Genomic DNA, 27,011 nt, shown 5'->3' with positions numbered 1-27,011 from the left:
AAGTATATCATTTCTCCATCACCATATACGTAGGCAGACGTTAGACGCTTCTCACCATCGTAGATCCTCGTTAGCATCCGGTCTCAGCCATTGTCAGAACTTCGGTACGCTATGCCTCTAAGTCGAATAAGCAGAGAGCAGCCGACATATGACAGATAACGTATATGAACTCTACTGCCGTAGCTCTCTTCAATAGTGGGTGACGATGAACATTGTCTTATATAATGTTGAAGAAGCGGCAAGGAATGCCTTTCCAGATGATACTGAGAGGTCTGACGGTGGACGATTGTCTTAAGAAGACAGTCGATGAATTCACAAAGTAGGCGGCTAGGGTACGTACGCTCATCCAAAATAGTGGTGATATCGTATGATGAAGGCTGCTGCGCTATATCGGTAGGTAGGAGCCAGAGCTTGGCCCTCGTTGTGGGAGAAGGCAGCTAAGGCGTCTAAGCATATCAGCAATCACTAAGACTGAGCGAAATGACTGATATGCCAGCAAAACCATATACTAGGGACGAGCCTATGCCTCTCGGGGATGGGCCAGCTATATAAGACTTTAAGCGAAGGTAGGTAGTTGAGGATTCGATAGAGTGTAAAGAGGCTTTACTCTAGATTAAAGTATATGTCGGTGATTATAGTATATAGGTAGATAGATGGAATGAAGTACAGTGATAAAAGGTTGAAGGACGTATTTGACCCAAAGAGGCCTAGATACCAGGAGCTGGGAAAGACCAATAGGTATATAGTAGGTATTATGCTGAGAGCCTTTTGGACAACCGTCACCAGTGTTGCTGAAAATAGCGTGTCGAATTGTCATGACTGATTCACCTCCACGGCGAGGCTACTAGGCTAAGATGTTGCATGAGCGTGAATACAACACTAGTGAGAGCCTTCTCCATTCCTATGTACCCAAGGTTTGAGTTGTCTGGATGATTGGATATAGAGAGTATAGCTGAAATCGCTGTTGGTTTCGTATGTAAGTAAGAGTTGAAGTCTACTTGTAGGGAGAGAAAACTGGCATAGTATGTCACTATGTGTCGATAGCGACCCTGCCGTAAGAGCCTCCCGCACAGGACTAACCGGACGACTACAACCAATCTAGCAGAAGCTTCCAAAAGTCTTGTTTTACTACTCTCTGTCTGCTGGTCGAGACTGCATACTAGCCATACAGACACTAGAGACTGCGACAACTGCTTCAGCGAATTATATCTCCATCATCATGGTGAGTGACTTTGACCGCAAGTACTATAGCGCATCAGATGGAAGCCTTTCCATATTAAAGTGAATGGATTCAACTGTGAGACCTCTTATTGAATGCTTTAGGATATTAGAATTGTAGTCGATATAACTAGCTGAAGCCTGTTTAGGCCAACTGTATGTTCTATATATCTTTCCCTTGCTTAGAAAATGATTTGATATAGCAAACCAAAAGTTAAGCCACACCTTCTAGTATGCCGTCTACATTATAGAATCCATATATCTTGGTTAAGGCAAAACATAATCTAGTCAGAGTATGCGCTCAGGTCTGTCTCTTCCGCATAGCTCGCCAGAGATTGCTGCCATATATGTCCTCCTTAGCTATGAGCATGAGGAGCTTGACCTCCAGCCTAGAAACCACCTTCTGGCAAACACGCCACATCATTCCAAGAAGCCCTTCCCTACGCGGTCAGTTGACTGGTGGAGGGTGAATTGCTCCTGTGAAGGCGCCATGCGGACGAGCGGTTCAAAAGGTGCAATAGACCTCGTCGCCAAGACAAGGACTCTCCAATTCTTGCATACCCTAGATATGTCCTACTTATTTATAGCTTGCCATTCAAGCTTTATATTTGCCTGACTATGATTTTGGGATATATGTATCTGGTTGAGAGTATCTGTCACTTGCGAGTAGTCAAGAAAGAGGTCTTTGATTGGCCTTAGGATTCTCTAGACGAGAGATATGTCTTTCGAATAGTGGATAGTCTCCGCAAAGATACTTAAGAAGTCGCCTTCACTTACTATAATCACCAGACAGACCGACAGCCGATGGTAGTCACTCATCTAAAGAGATATGAAGAGGGCTTTGTTCTCGTATACTATTATATTATTACGATCATTGAAAAGACTTGACAATTTCTACGACAACATCGTAAGGATCGTTTCGGCCACTCTGAAGGTTAATTCCTCTATATCGGAGAACCATAGATTGTCCCCATCATTCCACACCAACTCTAGAACAAAGAGCCTTTCAGCCATATGCTTTACCTTTAGGAGGAGCCTACCTGAAAAGTCCTCCTAACGGTGCTCATATGCTCGTCACTCTAGCAGGTCGACCACAAGGCCATAGACTGCTTCCTAAGATATAATAGTGTCCGTAAGGGACAGGCTTCTCCCTCTCGTATATTCCCTACAATACCTATTGAATTCAGCAGTACGATAGCAGGTGATCATCCTGACGTCCTGGTCACAAAAGTCGTAGAGTGCCTTCCAGAACCACCGGCACTATCGCTGGTTAGAGGCGCTGGTTCCAAGCCTGGCTCTATCTATGAAGTTATATATAGCTACCTTCTCGGCTATACTGAAGCCGTCGCATGGTCCTTTGGCAGTAGGGAGGCTTGCAGGGTCAAGCTGTATAGTCCCTTTCAAGATGATCTGTCAGTAGATATTCTCGTTATTGTTGACTTGGATATTCTGGGCTGTGGATATTCTATGTCTTCGTATGATGGCCCTAGATGCCGCTTCATAGTCTAAGAGAGTAATCTTGTTTGTGTGTGACCGGATGCTCAGCGGCTTAGTGATGCTCTCTGGCGTCCAGCCTGTATGGCTGATACTTTCTATCATATAATTCTGCTGGATATAATGAAGAAGGACCAAAGGTATTATTCTCATAGCATCATCAGCATTCAACAGGGACGATAGGTACAGTCTGTAAGCATCCTCTATCTGTATTAAGGTCGATATCTATATATATGTCGTAGAGGGCGATATATCGGGAGTCGACAGGGCTCTGACAAAAGTTGAATGCCGTGAGCTTACAGCCTTGCTACGGCTTGACGTAGTAGCATCGCTTGAGGCTGGTTCGCTAGGCACTCTATCAAATGACACCGTATCCACTCCAACATCTATTATCTCTGCTGTATCGAGCACAATCGTCCTGATATACTCCCCTTGAAGGCCCCATCCTTCAAAAGCATTCGTCTCAGACTGTGCTATATCAGACAACTCGTTCGTGGTAATGGTAGGACGGTTAGGCGCCAAGTCAGCAGCTGCTGGCGCCGACGTGGATTCTGGTGTTCGCGGACAAGCTTCCGGGGCTGGCTGTTCAGATTGTGCGCTTGGTTGGGCAGGTATGGCCTTACGGTTTCGATCCCAAACCTTTACACGCAACTTCCGCTTCTTCTTTTGTAGGATCGTCAAGCCTTTAAGATCGTTATACTGACGCTTGTGAGTATAGGAACTAAGGCGGCTAGATCTACAGACTGTATCCGACTCATCAGAGATCGACCAAAAGACGACTGATGACTTTATTATACCTAATTCCGCCCATGTTTGACAAATAGTGCTAGGTTAGTACAACAGACGGTATGTTAGGTTAGCAGCGACAAACCAACTCTTGAAATGACAGCTACCTTATGCGTCACTATTTTAGTGCCGCATTTGTCTATTCTGCACGCCCGGAGCACTTCTTGGATCTTCTGCCAGACTAGGTCTTGGATAGCATCCTCTATGTTTACAATTGTAGGACTGTTGACCCCTTGTTCAGTGAGGAATGCCTGGGACAGAAGGTAGGTCTTTTCATTCGTCACACTTTCGAGAATCTTCTAATGTACTAACCATATTAGGGTTAGCGGTACTTGCAGTATCCACTATGAGTACCGCTAAGCTTGATGTAGTAATATATTTCGACTTATTCATGCTTACTTTTTGGTATGGTAGAGTGGGAAACGACTCTGCTTTGAAAGTCCCGAGTACTATACCACAAAGCTAGCCAGGGCCATTACGATATGTTAGTGAGCCGTGAACGACGTAAAGTGGCTAGGCTTTTGATATGGGTGTCCGCCTGAAAGCAATCTTGCTAGTATTCGAAGTTCAAAAGCCGAAGTTAGCGTCAGCTTCAAGCCCTGGCATCGAAATGAGCAGTGACAGCGGCAGACGACCTCACGGACTGAGAAGATGGTGATAGAGCTCCCAACATTCCCAGTGTTTGACAGTGCCTACCTAGCCGCGATGTGACAAACATCAGTATTTGTATTACTTTCATGTACAGTATTCTATAATATGTAGTATGCATCTGATCCTGATCCGTGAAAGCAAGTCGGATTCTCGAATGTACCTAACTAACCTTCTACCGGTACCGTAGAATGACTCCTAGCCAAAGAAGCTTCCCACATGGCGACATAAAATCAACGTATTCTGCCACATGGGTGGCTCCCATACTTTCGCATCGCCAATGTCCAGTTGCCCAAACTGATCCTCCAGCTTTCGCAATTGATCTCGGTTGCCGTCGCCCTGTTCTTCTACCGAGCATCGGCTATCCTTATCGATCTCTTCGGGCTCCTCGCTTTCGCCCTCGTCCTTGTCGTCATCTTCCTCCTCATCCTCGTCTGTGCTCTCGTCGGTTTGGTCCTCGCCGTCATTAGGCGATAGGACGCCGACTGTTACGAAGACGCGCCTTGCCTTGTCGATCCTGTACGAGTATCGCGCTTGCGATTGCTGTTCAAATGGGTAGCATAGCTGATAACTACCCGAATTGCAGTGGGCCACCCGAGTCTGGCCTGTCCGCGGAGGTTGGCCAAGGTCATGATGATGGTAACTTGGGCAGTATGGACAGAGGGTATGTAACGACTCGCTCCCCCAATCGGTGACAAGTGCCAGGGGGGTCTGGCGGCCACGGCTGTCGAGGATGCCGTTGGAAAGAGGTGGCTTTTGCGCCATCGTGTCGGTGATCTCCTTCGGCTAGGACTTGGTCGTTCGCGCAGACTACCTGCCTCAGCCTAGTCGAAAAGAGAATCTCCGGAAGGGGTTGAGAGCTTGAGGACTATTACGCCTGCACGGTAAGATGGATCAGGAGGACGATTTCGAGAATTGGAGTGTTACGACGAAACCACAGGGGAGTGCCGGGCACGGGAACTTTAGAGGCTTATCCGCACTGTGATTCAGTTATGTAGATAAGTGACTTTCTCAGTATTTAAACGTATTTGTGATGGAGATACATCTAACACCGTATCAATTCGCCAAGTCAAGATACTGTACATCTTCGGAAAAATGTTTATGCTAGTCCTTTTGGGTGATCGATACACCGTGCACGTTGAAACGTGGCAAAGCTAAGCACTACACCTCCACGCCCCTAAATTATCCAAAATCCAGCGAGCAGAGCTTCAGAACATCGTTATCAGTAAGTTAAAGGGTGAGGAAGTTATTAAAGACAAGGACATAGCTACGACGATCGTCCCCTGCTCCACGCGAACCGTCCGTAACGCTCGATCGAAGATTCTCCAATATGGCACAATCGACCCCCCTGGTAAGACTACCGGCCGACCCAGAGAAGTCACAGAGAATATGTGGCTTGCCTTGAAGAACTATTTAGAACAGTTTCCTTGCACAAGCCAAGAAGCCATGGCCGAACTCCTTCACAAACAATATGGTGTTACCGTGTCACGATCAACAATCAGTAGAACGCTGAAACGAGTCGGCTGGACCAAGAAGGTGGTCCAGAACATTGCCAAAGAGCGTAGTCCAGATCTACGAGATGATTACATCGAGCGGCGGTCTCATTATAAGCTCGACCAGATGGTTTTCATCGATGAAAGTGGAGACGACCGCGGTCTCGCGATACTTGCACGTGGCTACGCTCCGAAGGGAGTGACTCCGGTGCAGACCAAGCGTTTCCATCGAGGAAAGAGAGTGCAAATCTTACCAGCATACACCATAGACGGAGTGATTTACTGCGAGGTATATGAAGATAATACGGATGTCAACGTGATTGAGGCGTTCCTGGAAAATCTTCTGCCGTACTGTGGTAGGTATCCAGAACCAAAATCCCCGGGCGAGAAGATTTTGCAAGAGCTCATGAAGGAAGTGGATTATCGACAGGACCGCTTCAATTCGGACTGCATCCTCAACGACTTGTGTGGAGTTGCATTCCTGCTACAGACCTTTAAAGATGATTCGTTCGTCAGCTACAGAGACGAGAGCGGTGTTAATTGTATCGCCCTAGCCGCAGTTGAAGGTCATGGCCAGATGATCCAGTTCCTCCACGACAAAGGTGGCGACCTCAATAATTCTGACAATCGTGGGCGGACGCCACTGATGGAGGCCGCGCTCTGGGGCCGCGTGAAAGCCGTTGACATCCTGCTCGAGCGCGATGCCGATACACGCGCAAAAGACCGTAAGGGGCGCCGCGCTTACTTTTATTCGAGACCTTCGAAAAAGACGGCGAGGATGCGAGAAAGGCTTGGCTGTAGTCAAGAGAAGAGCGACGCCGAAGGCAACCGCAGGATTATTGCTGTCAAGCTCGAGGTCTTTGAGCCCGTTCCGACCGCCGGGGAAACTTTGCGCTCAGCCTCACCGGATGAGCTCAAACTTGGTCGCTTTATCACGGAGACCACTGACTGGGGCACCAGATCGGTTATTACGAGCGGAGTGTCTCATACGGTGTGCCGGATACCTTCAAGGCGGTAGCGCGCCTTGACCGTGGCAAGCTATTCCCAGTTGTAAGTGCCGCCAGCGGTTGGCGCACTGATTTTGCCGTAGAATATGTTCTCGATAATCGGCTTTGGCGAGACCATGTTCTCGCGCTCTGCCAACTGATCAGATACGACCTGCCCGTAGACAGTCGGGATGAGCCGCGGCGGCCTAGCTCATTCCAGGCATCACATGCTGAGAAGAAGCTTGTGGCTTACTACATTAGCCAGCACGTTATTCTTCCGAGCGCTCTTTTTGTAGGTTCCGTCGTCGATCAGCCTGAGGAATGGATGCATGATCTAGATTTGCAGCGTCTCGCAGCTCTGTGCCCTAGCATTCCGGCCGTGCAAGCAGTGATATTATACGAGTCAGCCGGCCCATCTGGCACATAGATAGCATCTCGACTTCCATAAATGTACCTCAGTGATCACGAATCAGAGTGAGGCTACAGATGATTATCCTAGTGATGATGCAAGCGAATCTTTAAATTGTGACCTTTACACCTCTAATAGCGAGGAGTCTCAGGAGGCCTTCCAGAGCACAAGGAGCGTCAGCTGTGGTCCCTATTCCGACCTCAGCAAGGGTGCAATAGCGATTGGCTACGAGCAAGAGATGCCCAGCTGCACCTATGGGGAACAAGATAAGCGCTCTATATGGCTATACTCATTCAGGCGGTCAGGAAAGCGACCGCATCACCATAGAGACATGCAGACTGTATGTACCAAAAGTCTCAGCCTTTTCTGCTAAAGTTGAAGATCATGACACTATATACACTGATTGGTCCTGTGCCCGCCATATACAGCGACAAATGCATCATATCACCGCCTACTATGGTCTAAATATAGGACAAAAATCCTTGAGCTATGAGCTGCATCAGCTTTGGTTTTGAAGGCGACTTTTGTGGCTTGCTCTGACCACCACCCACAGCACATATCACATCTCGATATCTATGTCGTCGACAGACCTCGTTTGCGCACCTACATATGCGCGCAACTCAGCTAGAAGACCGGTCTGGTATATTGGTTGATTGTGGCGCTTAGTTATGCATGTATCTAAATTTAGACAAGCTGAAAGACACGGAAGGACGGTGCTTGTTCCTTGTGTATGTCGATAGAAGGCTGTGGCTTGGCTGCCCCTGTCATATTTGAAGGTCGAGGCTGCAGCTCAAGAGTATACGAGTCGACCTAGGCCCACAGTCGAACCTACTTCTCTACGCCAAATTAAGCAATTCTGCCAATTTATATCGTTTAAACATGTCTATATCGTGGCTTATCGTCCTTCTTGGGCTGCCTCTCGTTCGCGCGGACGGCTGGGATGACTTTTCGAATAACCTCGCAACCGATCTTGCCCCGTTTCTGTCTCTTTTCGGCGAACAGATCACGATGCAGTACCTGAGCGAAAGCATTAGCTACCTTGACTATTTCATATTTGCAATGGCACCGATGGGGATACTGACGGCAGTTGTCTCTGCGATCCGGGTATGCGGCAGCCCATCGCTGCGCGCCTTAATTGGGAGAGCGCAAGAAGGCGGGGGAAATGCGGAGGCTGAGCTGTGCTCTTCGACAAGTCGAGATGTGTGCGAGCTCTATAACAACGGCGGCATCGCGAGAGTTTTTGGTCGCCCGAAGATTCTGGAGATTGTTTTCGACCCAAGAAATAAAGATAAGGACGGGACTGCCGGGATCTACACGTTTCGAGACTACCGACACGGTGGAAAAGACGGGAACGAGTGGAGTGAAAAGGGTGTGAGAAACAATCAGGATACCAACGACGAAAAGAATATTGATCCTGAAAAGAATACCGACCCTGTTGCATTTGCCCCGAATCTCTCTCTCAATCTCGGAATAAAGAGACAGCCTGTAGCAGTCTTCTGGGCAGTTGCCGCTCTCGGGGTGATTCTACAGGCCGGCGTCTTAATCTTCGCCATGACTGTGACATATTTCCTGAGATGGGAGAAGGACGGCAAGGAGCCAGACTCTTATGCCTGTCCGCTGACTATCATCGGAACGGTCTTTGTGTGTACCGGGATCTTCTCATGCGCGTTTCTTGTAGGACATAGTACCAAAGAACGAGTATTTCAGAGAGAAAAGCAGCCGCCTGCCTCGTTTATATACTGGATACAGCCTGGAGGACAAGTTCTAGGAGACCAGACATTCGACCCGTTCTGCTCCAGTGATCAACGCGAACCTCTGAAAAAATATATCACCTCGTGGAAGGATCGGTCAGAGGATTGGTCGAATAATTCCAAAGTTGCTATTTGGGTGGTTATCATTATTACAGTGATCGGCTTCGTGCTGCAATTTGTGGGACTGCGAGGCATCCATTCTGCTGTCTCCGTAGCCCAGCTTGGAGCTGTCATGGTAATGAGCGCCGCACGAGCCGCACTACGTATGAAACGCCTGAAGCCAGACGATAATTACCTTGCCAAATTCCCAGACGAGGTCACCGGACACGAGCTTGACTGGCTTGCCTTACGCCTTGGCCAAGACGATATCGAACAGGACTTGAATATCGCTGCTTCGGATCCCTCTACTTTGAGCAGCCCTGCCTCAAATACCCATATTTCCGAAGATCCTGCTTCCGATCCCGAAGGCCGCTACTACTGGAAATTCTCTGGTATCACTGAGAAATCGGAAAGAATGAAGAAAACGCTACATGTACCATGCTTCAATGCCAGTGGGAATGCTGCTAGAAATTTACTAGCCTACCGGACTCGCCTTGCACAGCTTACACAATTGCCGGACACTCTGTATGTAACTTCTACCGAGAACTTCGACACCAGAATGGTTGTAGTCCGCGAGGTGGCCCAGCAACTTGTCACAGCAATCGAGTCTGCAGTCAAATCGATATTTTCAGACCCTAGGCACATAAAGAATGACTGGAAGACCACCGGTTTGATATATTGGGCCTTTAACTGCATACTATCAAAGATGTCTGTGTCTGAGTCGCCCTCTCGTTCGCAGTCACCCTCCCGTCAGCAGTCGCAAAGGCTGTGCCTACAACTGGCGCGCGAAAATAAAGGACCTTGGCAGCTGAAAGATAGACTACAGCTAGAGGGTATTCTTGGCCTTTGGTTGTGGTCATTGAAGTCTGATCTAGTTGTTGAGGACTATGACCAGCAGAGCAACCTGAGAATATCTCGAGCTACTGAAATTCCCGCACGTCGCATTGTTGCAATCGATCAACATACAGAAACCCACCTAAAAGTGTGGCTTGGTCCTGAGGCCAACTTCGAGAAGGGAATACTCACCAAACCTTTAAGTGTTAACACATGTGTCGACCCAAGTGTATTATGGGAAAAAGGAGGTACAGGCGACAAAGTTGAATACGAGAAAACAGACAAGGAGAAGGCATACAACAAGAAAACAGACAAAGAGGAAGCACTTCGATTCTTTGGCTGGCCTGTGGCTGAGTCGTGTCAACACCTTACCTCTGAAAGAGTCGAAATTTGGTCTGCTCCTACCGATAGCTCTCTCGTGTTGCTATGTGCTCAGGAAATCTTCGGCTCATTCATCACAAGTATTCTCGATATCGTTGACAAGGTTGGAAGTATTGAGATTCTTGAAGATGTCCGCGGGTTTCGCTTGAAGAATAACCTGGTAGCCGATCTCGCAAAAGTGTTCACAGACGGGCAATTAGGCACCGGAGAAGATGCCTTGCTATGTGTCTTGCCTCCGATAATATCTCGACTAGAGCAGCCTTCTGCCGAGATTGCCCTGTCGGCGGCCCGGAAGAGAGCGGATCAGCTTCGGAGAGGTAATCAGTGGGCACAAGCAGAAGATGTGCTGAAGTGGGCCTGGACAATCTGCACCCGGTCTCCGAAACCCGAAGGGTCGGTTATTGAACGAGCGGCAGTTGCACTGGGCGAGCTTTACCGATGGGCATTACGCAACAATAACGAAGAGTTTGGTCGTCGGGGCATTCAATCGCTCGCAAACCTAAAATCTGAACAGACTCAAAGTCAGCCATATCCCAACGGCGTGAACGAGATCATAGATCGTTATTGCAACATCAGTGCACGGTTCTCCCAACGTGAAGATGATGCTAGACGCGAAAGCTTTCTTCTTGTGGACTCACACGACTTGACCGCAACCTTACTGAACCTCACTCTGCCGACCTTAGGCCCAAATAAGTCAAAAGTGTCTAATAAGACAAAAGGAGACGGCCTTTGTTTGGCAGCACAGTGTCGCTGGGTTGAGGTGGTGCTTACGTTGCTCGAATTGGGCGTCGAACCAGACTATAAAGATAAGGCTTCAAGGACAGCGCTATCCTATGCCGCTCAAGAAGGAAGCGTTGAAGCTGTACAGGAGTTAATGATATGGGGGGCCTTCCCGAACTCAACCGACGCCGGGGGTTGGACGCCGCTATCATATACCGCCGAGAACGGCCACGAGGCTATAGCCAAGCTACTACTAGATACAGGCAAGGTCGATGTTGATATAAAGAATAATCGAGGTCGGACGCCGCTATCATATGCTGCTGAGAACGGCCACGAGGCTATAGCCAAGCTGCTGTTAGATACAGGCAAGGTCGATGTTGATATCAAGGATAGTCCTTCGAGGCGGACGCCGCTATCATATGCTGCTGAGAATGGCCACGAGGCTATAGCCAAGCTACTGTTAGATATAGGCAAGGTTGATGTCAACACGAAGGGTGGGCTTCGAGATCGGACGCCGCTATCATATGCCGCCGAGAACGGCCATAAGGCTATAGCCAAGCTACTGTTGGATATAGGCAAGGTCGATATTGATATAATGGATAGTGGAGGTCGGACGCCGCTATCATATACGGCTGAGAATGGCCACAAGGCTATAGCCAAGGTACTGCTAGATACAGGCAAGGTCGATGTCAATACAAGGGGTGAGCTTTGGGGTCGGACACCACTATCATATGCCGCCGAGAACGGCCATGAGGCTATAGCCAAGCTACTGTTAGATACAGGCAAGGTCGATGTCGATGCGAATCATGGGCCCGGGGGTCAGACGCCGCTATCATATGCTGCCGAGAACAGCCATGAGGCTATAGCCAAGCTACTGCTGGATACAGGCAAGGTTGATATTGATACAAAGGACAATTGGGGTCGGACGCCACTATTATATGCCGCCAAGAAGGGCCACAAGGCTACAACCAAGCTACTACTAGATATAGATGAGGTTAATGTCGATATAAAGGACAGTACGGGTCGGACACCACTATCATATACTGCCGAGAACGGCCATAAGGCTATAGCCAAGTTGCTGTTAGATACAGGCAAGGTTGATATCGATCCGAAGGACAGTGAGGGTTGGACGCCGCTATTATATGCTGCCGAGAACGGCCACAAGGCTATAGCCAAGCTGCTGTTAGATATGGGTAAGGTCGATGTTGATATAAAGGACAGTGAGGGTCGGACGCCGCTATCATATACTGCCGAGAACGGCCACGAGGCTACAGCCAAGCTACTACTAGATACAGGTAAGGTCGACATTGATATAGAGGACAATCGAGGTCGGACACCACTATTATATGCCGCCAAGAAGGGCCACAAGGCTGTAGCCAAGGTACTGCTAGATACAGGCAAGGTCGATGTTAATACATGGCAAGAGCATGGGGGTCGGACGCCACTATCATATTCCGCTGAGAACGGCTATAAGGCTATAGCCAAGTTACTGCTAGATACAGGCAAGGTCGATGTCGATGCAAAGGGTGGGTATTGGGGGCGGACGCCGCTATCATATGCTGCTGAGAACGGCCACGAGGGTATAGTCAACCTGCTGCTGGCTACACTCAAGGTCAAGGTCGATGCGAAGGATGATAATGGCCGGACACCGTTATCGTATGCCGCCCAGAACGGCCACGAGGGTATAGTCAAACTGCTTGAGTTTCAGGGCTCTTCTCTTTCCTTATAACTCTATATACTATTATTTCTATCATAGCGTAACATAGAACGGGTGTGAGGATCTAGGTAAATATGTAGTGAATCAGGATAGCAGGCTGTGCCTGCTAACCAACACCTTCTCAAAAAACACAAAACACACACAAAAATGGTGCCTTCAAAGGTAGTAGAATGTAGTCAACTTGTCAATTGATGGGCCAGCATGAGATCCAAGTGAAAATAACTAAAGAGAAAAAGCACTATAGGTACCGGTAAGGTACTGTAAGTAGCGAAATAAATCACCTGACTTGTAATAAGGGTGGGCCTTGGTCCCCCAACTCAGTAGTGTAAAATTTTGTTCTAGAATCTTCCATCATCCTAAAACGCAATCACTTGATTCTGAAGCAATGTAGGTAATGATTCACCGGTACTCTCCTCTGATGTACTGTATTTGTACTGTACCTCAAGACAATCACCCATGAAAGTTCAAGACGAACATTCTTTGACTAAGAAGGATAATGGCCACACATGTCTTTGTGGTGGAGGCTAACGGCACAGCCTGGGACTTAAGAGAAGCTGGCGACAGCGTCATCCCAGTCGCTGCCGCTGCCGCTCGGAGTCCTGGCTGAGTCTGCCTCCTGGTCTATGTAGCAGGGTTTAAGTAGCATACGTAGTAGTTCATGGGGATAGGTATAGAGCACAGTGGTAGGTATACAACGATAGTCTTAGGAAGGGCGTCAAATATGTCATATCGGAGGCTTTTCGAACGAAGCGTCGTAGACGTTTCTCGTGGAGCAGGGGACAATCGTCATGGCTATATCGTTGTCGGTGAATCACTACCTCACACGTCAATCACTGATGATGCTCCGAATTTCTGATCACTACCGTATGATCTGGAGTTTGCCACGTTTCAACGCCAGCTTACAGTAGAAGCCTCCCCACAACAGTGTTATCCCGAAAATCATAGCGGGTAGGCAGTAAAGTACACAGTACAAAATGCGCAAAATCCTACTATGTGGATACCTCACCCCACCAAGCTAATGTGTTATAAAGAGAGGAAATCCTGTTGTGCACAGAACTTGTACATTGCCGCTGAGCTTCGCACCTAGATGATTTCTATATCTACTAGGTTCACGATAATATTCGCTCGCAGTGATTAATCACACGTTAACCACCGAGGCAATGGTTTAGAGATGCTAGGAATTACCGGTACTTGAGGTCTCTTATAATAATGGAACTATATACTGCATGGTCCTGCAAGGGGTTAGCAGTATCATTATTTTGTACTCATATAACATAACTATAAGATATATCCCTACCTACTAGAGTGGCTGTATTTGACCGTCAAGTCTCATTAGAGTTGTTCTTTATAATGAAATGATGGAAAAGCATTACCGGTAGAATTCAGGGTATGTTTCCTTTACTGTAACTACCGTGACAGACCCTCCGGCTCCTGGAATACATAGAATCCGGAGTCACTTGAATGAGAGACTGGAACGGCTACATGATTTAAGATGTACAATTACGTTGAATATATACTAGCTCAAGTACAGTACACGCCATGAACCCAGCAAACTATAGCTGTATCAATCAAGGGAGAAAACAGAGGCGCATTTATGCTGCCTGAGGGAGCCCTAGAAGTATATGACCTGAGGAATGGAGCAGTCCGATCGACGTGAGCTTTCCATGTCTCCCACATCGTCAAAGTGTTCAGAATTCACATTGTGATCTTTCACCAAATACTGTAGCTTCTGAGATGATAGATGTTATATTGCAGCTGGGCCCACAACGTTCGAGTCCTGCTCCCAGGTAGCTCAGTACACAGTAGTCATTAAGCTAAGTCCTTGCTCACCGCCAAAGTACCTCGGCAGAATGGTGTGTGGTCATTGGGTAGGGAAGAGCGCGAGATCTATATCTTCTGGGCTTTGGCTGTAGGTACCGTACATGAAATCAGAAAGGCTACAGCGGAGCGGCACTCGCCGTGTTTTCAGCAATGAGTTCAGAAGACAGCAATAGAGAGCTGGTACCTACTGGAAAAGTGAGTCACTAACATCAGGCGGCCTTTAAAGACCGTTTCTCCTTGTGTTGACACGCCCGACGTACGGGGGTTCTGTCTTGCTGCAGCTCATCCTGAGAAGACTGAGGGAAGGTCAACTTGGATGTGATTGACTTCTGAAATCGCCGGGGTTCCTTTGAGCTGTTTTAAATCGGGAACAGAGGCGAATTAACCCAAGCCTTGTCCCAAATAATCCAGTAGCGAGAACTCCTTGACCGTTACTCGTTATGCCAGCGTCCTGAACTTAGTCTAGCTTTCTCGATCGACAATTGGAATTAACCGTCTTCGCTTGTGACGCTGCACAATGGGTAGCTGTCAATTCGACGGAACGGCGATGCCTCCGCGATCCATTCGGGCCTTAAATTGCGTCGAATCGTTGTAAGAACCTCCAACGCGTACCGTATTCATCTGTCTACAGAGAACACGCGATTGTATTTTGCGGTATTCGGCTCGGATCGATCGCGGTCGTAGAAAGAATCTTGCGTACCAGCCTCGAGCCCGTCAGTATTGTCGTGGCCTCCGTTTCTCAAGCTGTGCTGACGGTACGCGAGAAATCGTATGAAGAGTACGGTAACTGTACTGTACCTGTAATGGCAGAATGCTTTCGGGGAAAAAGAGAAGATGAGTTTGGTAGCTGACTGTCCGCATCCCAGCTTCGAAGTCATTCAGCACTAATAATGGCTGCTTCGGATGACTGCGAGACCGTGCCAGGTCACTTTGGGGGCGATGATCTCGAGGCACAAGAATACGATACGGTAGCGGTCTCGGTATATACCGGAATTAAACGACTTGCACAGAGAAGCAAAGATTCCCACATAGATAGGCGAGGTTGTAATGAAGATGAGCAGGCATGTGGTCTTTTCGAGGTCCCTTCCAGCTTGCAACCACACTACGAAAAGGAGACGAAGGGGGACAAATTAGACCCTCCGAAGAAGATTCTGGAAGAACGGTCCGCTTTGAGGCCATGGCAGGAATATTTAAGCCCGTCGGTGCCCCGTCTCCAGGGCGCCCTGCCATCTCCTTGTCCTCTGGAAATCATGGCTAAGGAGGAAACGGTCGGGAAGGAGAAACGCGACAGAACCAGAGAGAACGTTCAAAAAACACTGGTCCGCGTGATGAAAAGACTCGATAGGATTAAGAAGACATATGATGTCGACTTCTATTTCTGTGCTAAGTATAGGAGATTTTTTGAGTATACTATTTCTCCTGACTTTAGGCCTACAGCTCGCGAGATTGTAAGGTCTGTAGCCCTTCTGAAGACACTATACTGATGTTTCAAAGGGTGAAAGCTATCCTCCGCCTATAAGAAGATCACCATCCAGCTTCTCAAGAATGGCGGCTTCAAAGAACTCTAGGAGGCAAGGGAAAAGTGAGAGCCGTAGGCAGATTGATGAAGACGTGACAACGTCATGATGTTCATGTATTGTAAATCCTGGTCGCTCATTAATGAAGACTCTTATGGGCTTAGGGCATTGCACTGCTACTACCCACAGCTTCCTACTTGCCGCCATCATATCAATGTACCGGTACCACTAGTAGAAATACTAGATCTTGTACAGCATCGGGATTGCCCAGTTACCTTATAGCATCACTAAATTGAAAGCTTGGTGAAGCTTTGCAGCTTGAGTCTACAGGTGCTGAAGAGTTTGGCAAGGATCCTAGCACAGGGAGGGTAGCACTACAGTCCGCACAGGCTCAGAACCTGACCATCCCCTTGGTCCTCCCACAGCCACTAAAGGCCCCTAAGCGACCAACCACCGCTAGCAGGTGTTCTGCACCACAGCAGGCGGCCACAACCAACTTATGAATGTGTCTGAATGGAAGAAGCGAAAGACGACAAGAAATGGGTTTCTAAGTCCCTAGGGGACGGCGTAGGTGGCTCTCAACGATGCGTCATCCACTGACATCCTGCCATTTGTATGCTGACACTTTGATGACAGTCTTGCTGGATGGCTTGTTCACCAAGCGTAGTCTGCCTTCTCCCGAGACCCCACTGCTTACTGCAATGTCATCCCTATTTTACCACAATCCAGAACTGGCGTACCTAATGCGCACGCAGGCTATGAAAGACGCAGCCTCCTACCGTACCAGTACAGTAGCATAACATCAGATTTGGATGGGGCATGTTGCAGGAACAGGGGAACGGGCAGCAAATCGCATGTGGCTGTGTATTGTAGCATGTCGATACTGGTGCGCCTAGGATCTCGCCCCTTGAAAAGCTGGCTCAAGTGGGCCTGTAAACGCCCTACGACCAATAGACACAAACTGCAAGCGTCGTGCCACCATGCCGCAACTTGAGGAATGTGCGAGGCAAGTGCACAAGCAAATATTCAGAGTATTGCACCACAGATCCCGATGCAGCTAAACTTCCCACAGCTGCCCAAGCAAAAACACCTACACCAGATCCTACAAGCAATACACAGGCTATTCTACAAGTAACTGCACTACAGTATCACCTCTGCAAATAATGCTTCGACCACCTTCACTAGCTGTACCAGCTCTCAATTCAAGTAGCGATATTGTATCGATTGTGGGATCAAATCATTAGCACAATAACGATGGGCTTGGAATATCAACGAGGCAAGAGGGCGACAACGAACACACCGTCTTCAGCATGTCAGGATAGAACAAGTACAGACAAAAAGGTGATAGGGAGAAGTCGATATGGTATAGGAGACAGCACCTGAATCTGTACATACTCAAAGAAAAGGAGCGGAAGGAGCTCCTTGATGCGATTCCTGCCATCAAAGAGCTACCTATCCGCAAGGGTTCGTACAAAGTAGCGACACAACCAGGCTATTAGCTATATATGCGGGATTTGTTATCAAGTTCAAACTTGGGAAAAGATACGTGGCATCTTCGATTCAAGTACAAAACCCTATTAAACATATAATAGTTCGGCAGTCCTCTAAAACTAACTTTGATCTATATCATTGAGCTACATAAGATCCCTATAGCCGACCCGACATGCCTCATGCCACTTGAAGTGCCGACAGACGCCAAAATTGTAGGCAAGAAAGCAGAATTCGGCACTTATCTATATCTGACAGAAGAGATAATGGCAACTCCTAGGCTGTTATTTTTCTTGCTCAAGACGGACCCGTAGAATAGACGGGCTGCGATACCGAAATGCCCGAGTTCTACACAAGGGAGGATAGGATTTCGTCAAAGTCGAGCTTGGTATGTTGCGGCACCAATCCGTATCTCTTCGATCGGTCCCGCGGGACGAGTCTTGTCGGCGTCCGTGTGAATATTGTCAATAAATTTTAGTATGCTTGGACGAATGTGTCTCACAAATGAAAGGAACCAAGTCGTCCAAACGATCGGGTGGTAGGCGGTCCAGCAGGCTAGCAAGCCTACAATCAGCAACAACTACCACCGAACATGCACCCAGAGTCAGCGCGGCTCCATAATCGCTGAAGACATACTTGTCTGGACCAAGGCGATGGTAGGCGGCAGTAACGTGCCTTCCGAACCGATTCAAATCCTCGGTGTTCGTACGCATGGGATAAGACTTTATCAAAGAATGCGTTGCCTGCCTCATAAGTCCGTCGTTCCCATGTTTCTGTCTCCTCTACCTGTCCTGCCTTGTAATAATAGACAAGAGAAGGAAACCCTTGTGGAGTTCTGGACGTTTCTTTCTCAACAAAGATGCCGAAATCAGCTGCTTCAAGAGTGGTGGTGCTGAGGGTTCTGGTTAGCTCGAGGTCCCCCAAGACGACCCAACGGATACAGTACTGTACGGTATGTACTGTATTGGAGTCAGTTACACTGTGCCACAAATCTGGTGCTTTTGTTCGCCCAATAACCGCCATGTCAGAGCCACAATACTCAAGTGGTAATGCATGATATGTATCTTAATTGACTTTTTTTTCTTTATGTGCTCCTAAGGCTATACCTGTACCTGTTTTGGTCCCCTCTCGTCGAAACAACGACGACCTGCCTAGAAGACCGTCTTTCATTTGTAGCTACCAGTATAGTACTGTACAGTACATACATGTATAGTATAGTGTCTGAATAGTAAAATGACTGAGATAGAAGATTAAGTAATCGGACTTTCTTTTTTACATATATCATAAGTGAACCATTCCTATGCAGTACATTCCACACCAGGAATACCGTTAATATGGTACTGCCATAACGCCGCCAGAAGCAGAACAAAGTGTGGTCCAGTACTTTAAAGCGATAGTGGGGGACTATGACGGCTCCGAGGAGGACATGATAGAGGTTAGCTATTTGAACGCTGTCTGATGAGAGTATTTGTTAGTATATGTTAAAGTTATGTTCTGTTGCCGACTTAGTGGCTTATCGCATTGTAGGTATCGTAAGCAAATAACTTTTTTAGGGGCATAGAACACAAACACCAGAGCTTCAGGACCCTCAGAGAACTGTTGCTGACGGGTACATAGAACCAGGATTGGCTACCAGCATTTGACGTTGCCATTTATTTCTGACGTAGCATTTAATGCTGACGCTGCCATTTAATTCTGACACTGCCGTCATTTGATTGATGCTGTCTAGCATTTGTACAATGGCAGTGTCAAACCGCTAGCAGCATCGTCAGCATTAATGGCAGCGCGACTGCCCGGTTGGTGAACAGCACCACTGTCGGTCCTCCAAACTTGGGCAGGTGTCTTGAGAGCCGCTCCGGCCAGTTCTCCGCTGTCTGGGTTCTCTTCTGATCGTGGGCTGAACGGCACCTTTCCAGGTTGTCGTTCCAGCTGAAATAATGTCTGCCGATAGGTATTGATTAACTCCCGGTCACGCTGTCCAGCATCTAACACAAGAACGTTTCTTTCGCGATCGGTTCTAGTCTGACTACAGCTGGCCTCATCGGATGCGTGTCCTTCCTGGTCCCATGTGAAAAGATTCTCTAATCTGTCATGAGGAATGCCTTCTGGAAGTTGTAGACGGCCGACGGAATTTCTAAATAGCAAAGTTTGGAGTATGGGGGATAATCAGTTCAAGACCGCGGTTAGCTCGCTCATCAAGAACGGATAGCGGCGACTGCGCACAGCATCTAGGAGGCGGTCCCAAGGTTCGGTTAGGCGCGAAAGAAATATGGCGATAGCGCCGAATGAATTGAAATCTTTGAGAGAATGCTGATCCGGCTCTCCGAGGACGATAGGTAAAGTATACCGGTACTATGGTACAATAGGATCCATCCATATCACGATGTAATACCTGGCTGTGGACTTCCAATGTGTCATATCACACGACATCGCCCGCGATTGGTCTGGGGAGGATGCATGTCAGGCGCGGCTGGAGGGGCTCTCAGAAATTGTCAGATGTCTCTGCGGCCTAGCTTCACATATTAAAAGATCTGGGGCAAGCAAAGCTTATCTCTACCAAGCATGGCGCAGAGTGATGATGATATCAGAGAGTCTCTACTCGAGATTGTCGAACGTCGTGGAACGTCGATTGTCAAACAGATACTTGACATCCAAGACAGCATAGTGGCGGAACCAAAGATCTTGGATTGCATCAAAAACCTAGAGTGTCTCAGTCCAGAACCCGATCAGCCCACCGTATTATCTCGGCATTATATTAATGCATTTGAGCACCAGGATTACGTTGCACTATCATACACTTGGCGCCCGTCTGAGTACGAGAACTCCAGAAGTGGTCACTACAGAGTGCAAACACGGTGCGGAGACACATACTATCCATCCCCCGTCCGAGATTGCGTGTTTGGCCGCATTCTCAAATACATGAGGAGGTCATAGCTAGATCTCTTATGGATTGATAGACACAGCATCAGGCAGAAGACATATAGCCAGGCCGGATGCGGCCACCAAGGGTGCAATCAGAAGCGAGATAGCCTGCATGCCATGGACCTTGTCTACAACCGTAGCAATCACCCGGTAGCCCTATTAGGACGGCCTGTTGATTCTCGTCGCGAATTAAGCCTCCTGGCCAAACTTCTCTGTGGAGAGCTTGTCTCCCATGACCGGCAGATACCGGAGCTCCGATTCTCTGGGAAGTTCGCCCGCAGGGAGGCTCGACAAGCGCTCATGTTGCTGAAGGACATCACGAGCGATCGATGGTGGACGCGAGCGTGGACATTCCAAGAGAGCTATCGCGCAGGAAACGCAATGGTTCTGTTGATCCTTCATGAGACATTTCTAGAATAGCAGAAGCGCTCTTACGGGATTTGGCTTTTCAACGATATTTTTGGGGAACTATGTGTCCCCTATGTTACATTTTCTCGCGAAGCTACGAGGCTATGTCTGGCCTTGGAGCGAGTTCAGTACCTGACGCAGGCAGAAGACGACGCAATAAGACAGGTGCTCGCCACTGCAGGGAGGTATACGGTTCTCCTAGAAAGGCATGAATACATGTCCCCCACTATCATATCGGACATCAAAGACAGGGAAGTAACAGAGCCGTGGGATCGCCTTGCCATCATCGCCAACTGTTGCCAGTACCCCATACGTCTGGATGTCGAGGAGTTGAGGACGAGCCAGAGCCTCAGTCTCTCGATACTTGCTATGTGCCTTCTCAACGGGGAGATCCTCTGGAATGGACGAGACCACGACTCGCCACTGCAGATGACCGTAGCTGAGTACCTTAACGACCAGTCCTTCAATGGCTTTAGTTCCCCAATGAGGGAGCCCAGCCTGTCCTTCAACAAGGGATGTCGATTTGTTGATCCATCTCTCACAGTCGATGGCGTACTGACTAAGGGGCATCTGTGGAGGCTTGGCGGATTCATTCACCCGCAAGAATTGGACTATCAGCGATATTGGGCTGACAACCCAAACGGCGGGCTGTCAAGACATGAGCGCAAACGCCTTACTCAGCTCGAGAAGACATTGAGATCTCTAAATCACTATCATCTAGCGGACAGGATTCGGACATGTCTATATCACGACTCTCGGGGTGACACCGACGGTGGATCGTTCACTATGGATTATATGAGAATGATGGCTTCAGAGCTCATTGGGAGAATTGACCGTGGAAGCACATTGAGGCTGGGCTCTATATGGGACCGTCGCGGACAGGCATCGCCGTACACGGCGATTTTCATCTGGGACGATGCTCAACGAGGCCAACCCGCTCTCGTCTTTACTGCGGTTTGTGAACATGTTGTCAATGATGTGGATCACCATGTATCTTTGGAGGTGCAGCATAGGGGCGACATCAAAGGAGGTATTCCCCAATTATACATCGGGCGTTGGATCTTGGGTCTGTACTTTTTCGATAGTTGCCCGCTTCTGGATGTTGTCTTTCCGTGGCCGGCCGGCCTGACTCGTTGATCTAAAACCTTTGTTTTATACTGCAGAAATGAGAGATTGGATCAACAAGGTCCGTACACCCCAGAGTATACACACTCAATCTGGAAATCCTCTAATGTACCTAGGAGGGGAGAACACAAAGCGTCATCGTAGCCAGTTGATGCCCACTCCTGCACTTCAGTCTCCTCGAGATTTAGCCAAGGGGCCGAGCATCCCGTTGATAACGGAACGAGGAGGCCTCCTTGACCAGAGAGTGATTATTGCAGCCCACATCTCGTACAGTAACTGGGACGATCCAAAGAGGTGCCGAGTGTGTCTCTGCAGCTGCCGTTGACGCGCATGCTCCAAGCCTGTCATCATATCCGCTCTTCTCGCCTGTTTTCGCAGCTTCGCTCAATCAACATCTGCCTCTGGTGACCCGATCAGATCCCAGACCAACGATGCAATGCATCGTTAGCTGGTAACCGTACTTATCTTTGCTATTCATGTCATTTCCTGACCCTCAATCTTATGATTTGCCTGGGTCAAGACCGATGTGGAATGCCACAGCGCCTGTGGACATGCTTGGATTCCTGACGAGGCACTCTATCCTTTAAGCATCTCTGAGACCGCTCTAGTGATGAGATCGCGAGATCAAGCTGTCGCATTCCTTACCTAAGGAAATATATATTTGTCGTCGAGGGCTTGCTATAGTGGTAAGTCTAATACCGACACCCCTGATGGTATATCTATATTGTCGAGCTGAGTAGCTGAGACGAGATTAGGGTCTTGAAAGGCATGCTGCTCGAATAAATGATCTAGGGTGTGTTTTTGGAATGCCTGAGGGGGGATAAATGTCACTCTACTATACGTTAGTTTGTCCGATTCCCAAGTCAGATGGTCATCAGAGACATCATCTACCTTTTTTTAAGACGCAGAGAAATGACAAGTTCGCTTGATCCTCCATCTAGGTTTTACGCCTTGAAAACCTTTAAGTCCCGAAAGTGCAGCCGTGAAATTTCCCCCGGTCGGGCGGTAAATAATACGGGGAGCAGCAGATGAGGCAGCCCTTCCATTAGGACCATAGTGGATGTTGAGCTATGTTCAATATTGTCTTCTATATCGCCGAAAGAGGGGTCGGTGTCTACCATAGATGCTTCAGCTTGATTTATGTTAGGTAGAAGTTCGGGTGAGGGTAAGACAACATTTGTATCGACGGCAGAACCGTCTAAAACATAGTCTGGCAAAGTGTACGACTTGAGGGAAACATGAAGACGAGGTTAGAAACTGGTAGTTGGTGGGCAGTAGGACCACTAGATAATAACAGCTGGTGCCTAGCAGTCCGCCTAACAGCCTGCCCCGCACATGTGTCAGCCCCGGAAATACTACCTGGCTCGAGGATCTAGCGACACGAGATAAGCCGTATAAAGTGCCGTACTTGTCAAGTCTTAAACCTTGATTGCCGGAGTTCTCAAACCTCGTCTTGCGAATTCCTATTAGCAGCGTACAGATCCTGCCTAACTGACCGCAAAACCTTGACACCCGCCTTCTCTATTTTTCTGAGGAATTGTTGATAACAAGGTGGTGCCACCCACCGGTGTTGAACAATCATTGAATGATCAAACCGAGGCTCCCCAACGCCTAGCCCTCTGTTAGGGGTGGTGGGGATCGCATTTCTTCAGAGCCATCTGCCTCGCTCTACTCGCATCCTGTCCCGCTAATTCGGCGGCAGAAGCCCTGCGCCAATCAACGGCTGCTTTAGGCTGCCTCCATAGCTGTACGCTCAGAACACTTGGGGTTGCTATGGACGAGGACACGCTAAGCCACAAGTGCGGAGACTAGGAACTTTCCACAATCTGCAGAAACACGCTCACCCTCATCAATGTCACGACCACGATCACGAACGATACGAAGTGCTTGCTGCTATAGTAGCTTATATATCAAACAGAGATGAAGGTTGGGGACATTGAGCTGTGGATTCAGACTACCGTGGTCAACCCTTGCAACCATCGACAACAAAGTTGAAAGGCTTCCTGTTACGTGGGCTGTGATAGCAACGCCGCCTCCATCTGAATCTGGGGAGGCAAATGTTGACGGCGGCCTGCACGCGGATCAAGCTATGGAGTGCGAGAAAGATCACTTTCTAGCTCGATCAAAGGACTATGATCTCGGAACTGTAGGAACAGATATCATTCCCCGTGACACTGAGACTGATTAAGATGATGGAACCCCTATCTTAAAGGCCTAGTCATGCTTCCCGATGGGATGGGGTGCTATCTTCCTGATGTCATTTGCTGTTCATTATCTGTCCTTGAGGGTATGATAAGCTGGTGGAGAAGAGAATGTAGTCTCGTGCATCAACGACGTCTCTCATTTATTACCTAGTCGTGTATCTAGCTTAGTTTAAATATTGGAACGGGGAAGTTGATGTCAGACGGGCCGATCAGATTGTTGTTGCATTATTAGCCCACTTTCCGCTCTTTTATTGGTCTATTTCACCTTATTAAGCTGCAGTGTGGAATCCTAGTGATATGGCACGTGATCTTAAGACCAGACAGAACCGAAAAGTGGGTCTCTCCTTGATCGAGCTGTGAAGAAAGGCAGCTGACTGCGTAACGGAGGTATCACCGGCAGTTTCCGGGACAGGTAGCAGTCTACCGAGCCATCAGAGCCCGAGAACATTACCCCGACCCGTTTGTCACGTGGAAGGCCGACCCATCGCAAGAGGTGGTAAGCCACCTGTGGCGGTGTCGGGTACTAGCGAAGTATGTTGATGTGGCAGTTGGGTTTGTCTACCGGTACCTCACGCAGTTACGACTCCTTATTTAGTGGCAAGGAGCCGCTGAGGGGTAGTTATTCCCAGACCTCGCTCTTCTCAATGCAATCCAGACATGCTCTTGCCAATTCGGCGCGTTTTCGACGCTTTATTCGCGACAAATGCCAGAGAGGTCTACTATTGTCTTTCCTTACCCAGCGGGATGACAGGGCTTCTGACCTATCAGAAGAGCTGCGATAATCTCAGTTTGTAGTAGCATGCACTGTTCGGCGGTCGCGACCGCGTAGTGGCGTCAATCAGCGAAATTACCCCTTATTGGACACTCCGCTGCCCTAACCGGCATACCCCTCCATGCTCCTGGCCGCGTTCACCGCCCGTCAGTTGAAAATCAAAACACCCCCATCCCTGCGGATCCATTTCTCGTCTCTATACCCAACATAATGCCTTCCCCCTCACCCTTTCACCGGCATCAATCATCTCTTGAGAGTATTCTTGACTTCTCCATCGGATTAACATTGGAAACTAATGAACGGACCGATGGCAAACGTAAGTTCTATCGCATCTTGGACCATCTAGAGGCAGCAGACGATAGCAGCAAAAGCCAGTACAGCCGCCCCCGACTACTTCGATTTACCTATGAATATGCCCTTTCTGAAGAGGCCAAAGACAATCTCCTCCGTGCCTTCTTCAAGGCCCTGGGACTCCCCATAGTTGGCCAGGAAGAGGTCGAGTTTGGAAGGCTTTTGCCAAAAGCCTCCGGCTTTGCAGACTACCTGCTGGATAATTTTTTTTTGCCCCGTAAGGACTGCAGCTGCTACCGCCAGAATTCATCGTTGCTAACGTCTCCCAGTGAAGGCATCAACCAGAAAAACCCCTCAGCCCTCTCCCGCATATCACTCCGCAATTCAAAAAGTACAAGGGGGGATGCAGGAGTTCGCCGGGACGCCGGACCGGGTGTCTGCTCTCCGGGGAGCCTGCCTCATCCGCGACCGTCATCGTTGCATAGTATCACGGAAATTCGATCAGGTCGAAGCCGCGGCGCGCTTTCAAAAAGATGGCGACGATGCTCGAGACGACGATGGGATGTCTCTACTCGAAGATCCACAATCGTTTGATGTTCTAGAGGTTGCTCATATCATCCCGCATTCCCTAACCAAAACGAATGCCAGCTCCCATCTGGTACGACTCCCCATCCTGCCGAGCCTTTCGCCACTAACGCTGCTCAGGATCCTTCTCGGGAGGCTGCTCTTGCGATCCTAAACATGTTCGACACTGGCGTCGCACATTTAGTCGAGGGTGTCGAGATCGACAGGCCACGAAATGCCATGACTCTCACACATGGTCTCTATAACTTCTTTGGCAACTTTCAGATCTTCTTCGAGCCTCTCCCAGGCCAGCATTCACATATGTATAAAATAGACTCGTTCCTCCCCAAATACATCTTCCGAGACCCGGCTTTGCCTGTGACTCGCACGCTCTACCTCACAGACACCCGCACGATCGATCCTCCATCAGCTCGACTCCTCGCAGTGCATCGCGCTATCGCTCACATACTTCATCTATCAGCAGCGGGAGATTACATCGACAGATTGCTTCGGGATGCGGAGGAGAAGGGCATCCTGGCGGATGGATCCACCGAGCTAGGCCGTTTGGTGAAGCTTGGCCTCGGTGGATGGTTGGACAGCCCTGTCTGCACATAGTCAGACGCGTTAGGGAGAGGCGGATCTAAGCATCAGCTAGGAGACAGCAACTTTCAAGGAGTCACAAGAGCACTTCCCTTGCTCCTGCGGCGAGTCCTCTATCAGTGGCGTCCGTCCACGACTGTCGAAATTGTTGAGGTCACCGCCTTTTGTTGTGGAGGAACTTTCGACTGCAGCCAGGGCGATGCAATTAACACCATTCTCGTCTCTACAGCTGACGAACGGATGATCCTTGTAGGTCTTTAGCAGGGATGCGACTCCACACAAGTTGTTGAGGGTACAGTCCGGAATAAAGAGGCCCTGTCGATAATGCGCATCCTTTATGAGCTCTTGCAAAATTACGTTGCCCAGGGGTGGCTCCTATGGTTCGCATCGCTAATGTCCAGTCGCTCGAATTGTTCCTCTAGTGTTCGCAATTGATCTCGGTTGCCGTCGCCCTGGTTTCTGCCGAGCCTCGGAAATCCCTATCGATCTCTTCGGGCTCCTCACCTTCGCCCCCGTCCTTATCGTCATCTTCCTTCTCATCCTCGTCCGTACTCTCGTCGGTTTGGTCCTCGCCGTCATTAGGCAATACGACGCCGACCGTTACGAAGACGCGCCTTGCCTTGTCGATCCTGCAGGAGTGTTGCGATTGCGATTGCTGTTCAAATGGGTAGCATAGCTGATAGCTACCCGAATAGCGACCCCGATGGGCCACCCGAGTTTGGCCTGTCTGCGGAGGTTGGCCAAGGCCATGACGATGGTATCT

The 27,011-nt window shown here is 48.8% G+C and overlaps 3 protein-coding genes across 3 annotated transcripts; 2 read left to right on the top strand and 1 right to left on the bottom strand.

Annotated features, from left to right (window-relative positions):
- Window positions 1–4,344: 4,344 nt before the first annotated feature.
- On the bottom strand, window positions 4,345–4,911 carry UCRPA7_1414 (hypothetical protein; the record flags this gene model as incomplete). Its single annotated transcript, XM_007913995.1, has 2 exons — window positions 4,345–4,689; window positions 4,843–4,911. The coding sequence occupies 2 exons, from the start codon at window positions 4,909–4,911 to the stop codon at window positions 4,345–4,347; spliced, it is 414 nt and encodes a 137-aa protein (XP_007912186.1).
- A 681-nt stretch (window positions 4,912–5,592) lies between these two features.
- Window positions 5,593–6,657, top strand: UCRPA7_1413 (putative tpr domain-containing protein; the record flags this gene model as incomplete). The annotated part of the gene is made up of 1 exon (XM_007913994.1): window positions 5,593–6,657. The coding sequence occupies one exon, from the start codon at window positions 5,593–5,595 to the stop codon at window positions 6,655–6,657; it is 1,065 nt and encodes a 354-aa protein (XP_007912185.1).
- A 4,316-nt stretch (window positions 6,658–10,973) lies between these two features.
- On the top strand, window positions 10,974–12,548 carry UCRPA7_1412 (putative ankyrin repeat-containing protein; the record flags this gene model as incomplete). Its single annotated transcript, XM_007913993.1, has 1 exon — window positions 10,974–12,548. The coding sequence occupies one exon, from the start codon at window positions 10,974–10,976 to the stop codon at window positions 12,546–12,548; it is 1,575 nt and encodes a 524-aa protein (XP_007912184.1).
- Window positions 12,549–27,011: the final 14,463 nt, after the last annotated feature.

Source organism: Phaeoacremonium minimum (genome assembly GCF_000392275.1).
Source record: "Phaeoacremonium minimum UCRPA7 unplaced genomic scaffold PA7_03_scaffold_99, whole genome shotgun sequence".
Taxonomy (NCBI): domain Eukaryota; kingdom Fungi; phylum Ascomycota; class Sordariomycetes; order Togniniales; family Togniniaceae; genus Phaeoacremonium; species Phaeoacremonium minimum.
The sequence above is the reverse complement of the archived record's forward strand: the minus strand, read 5'-3'. Positions and strand labels throughout refer to the sequence as shown.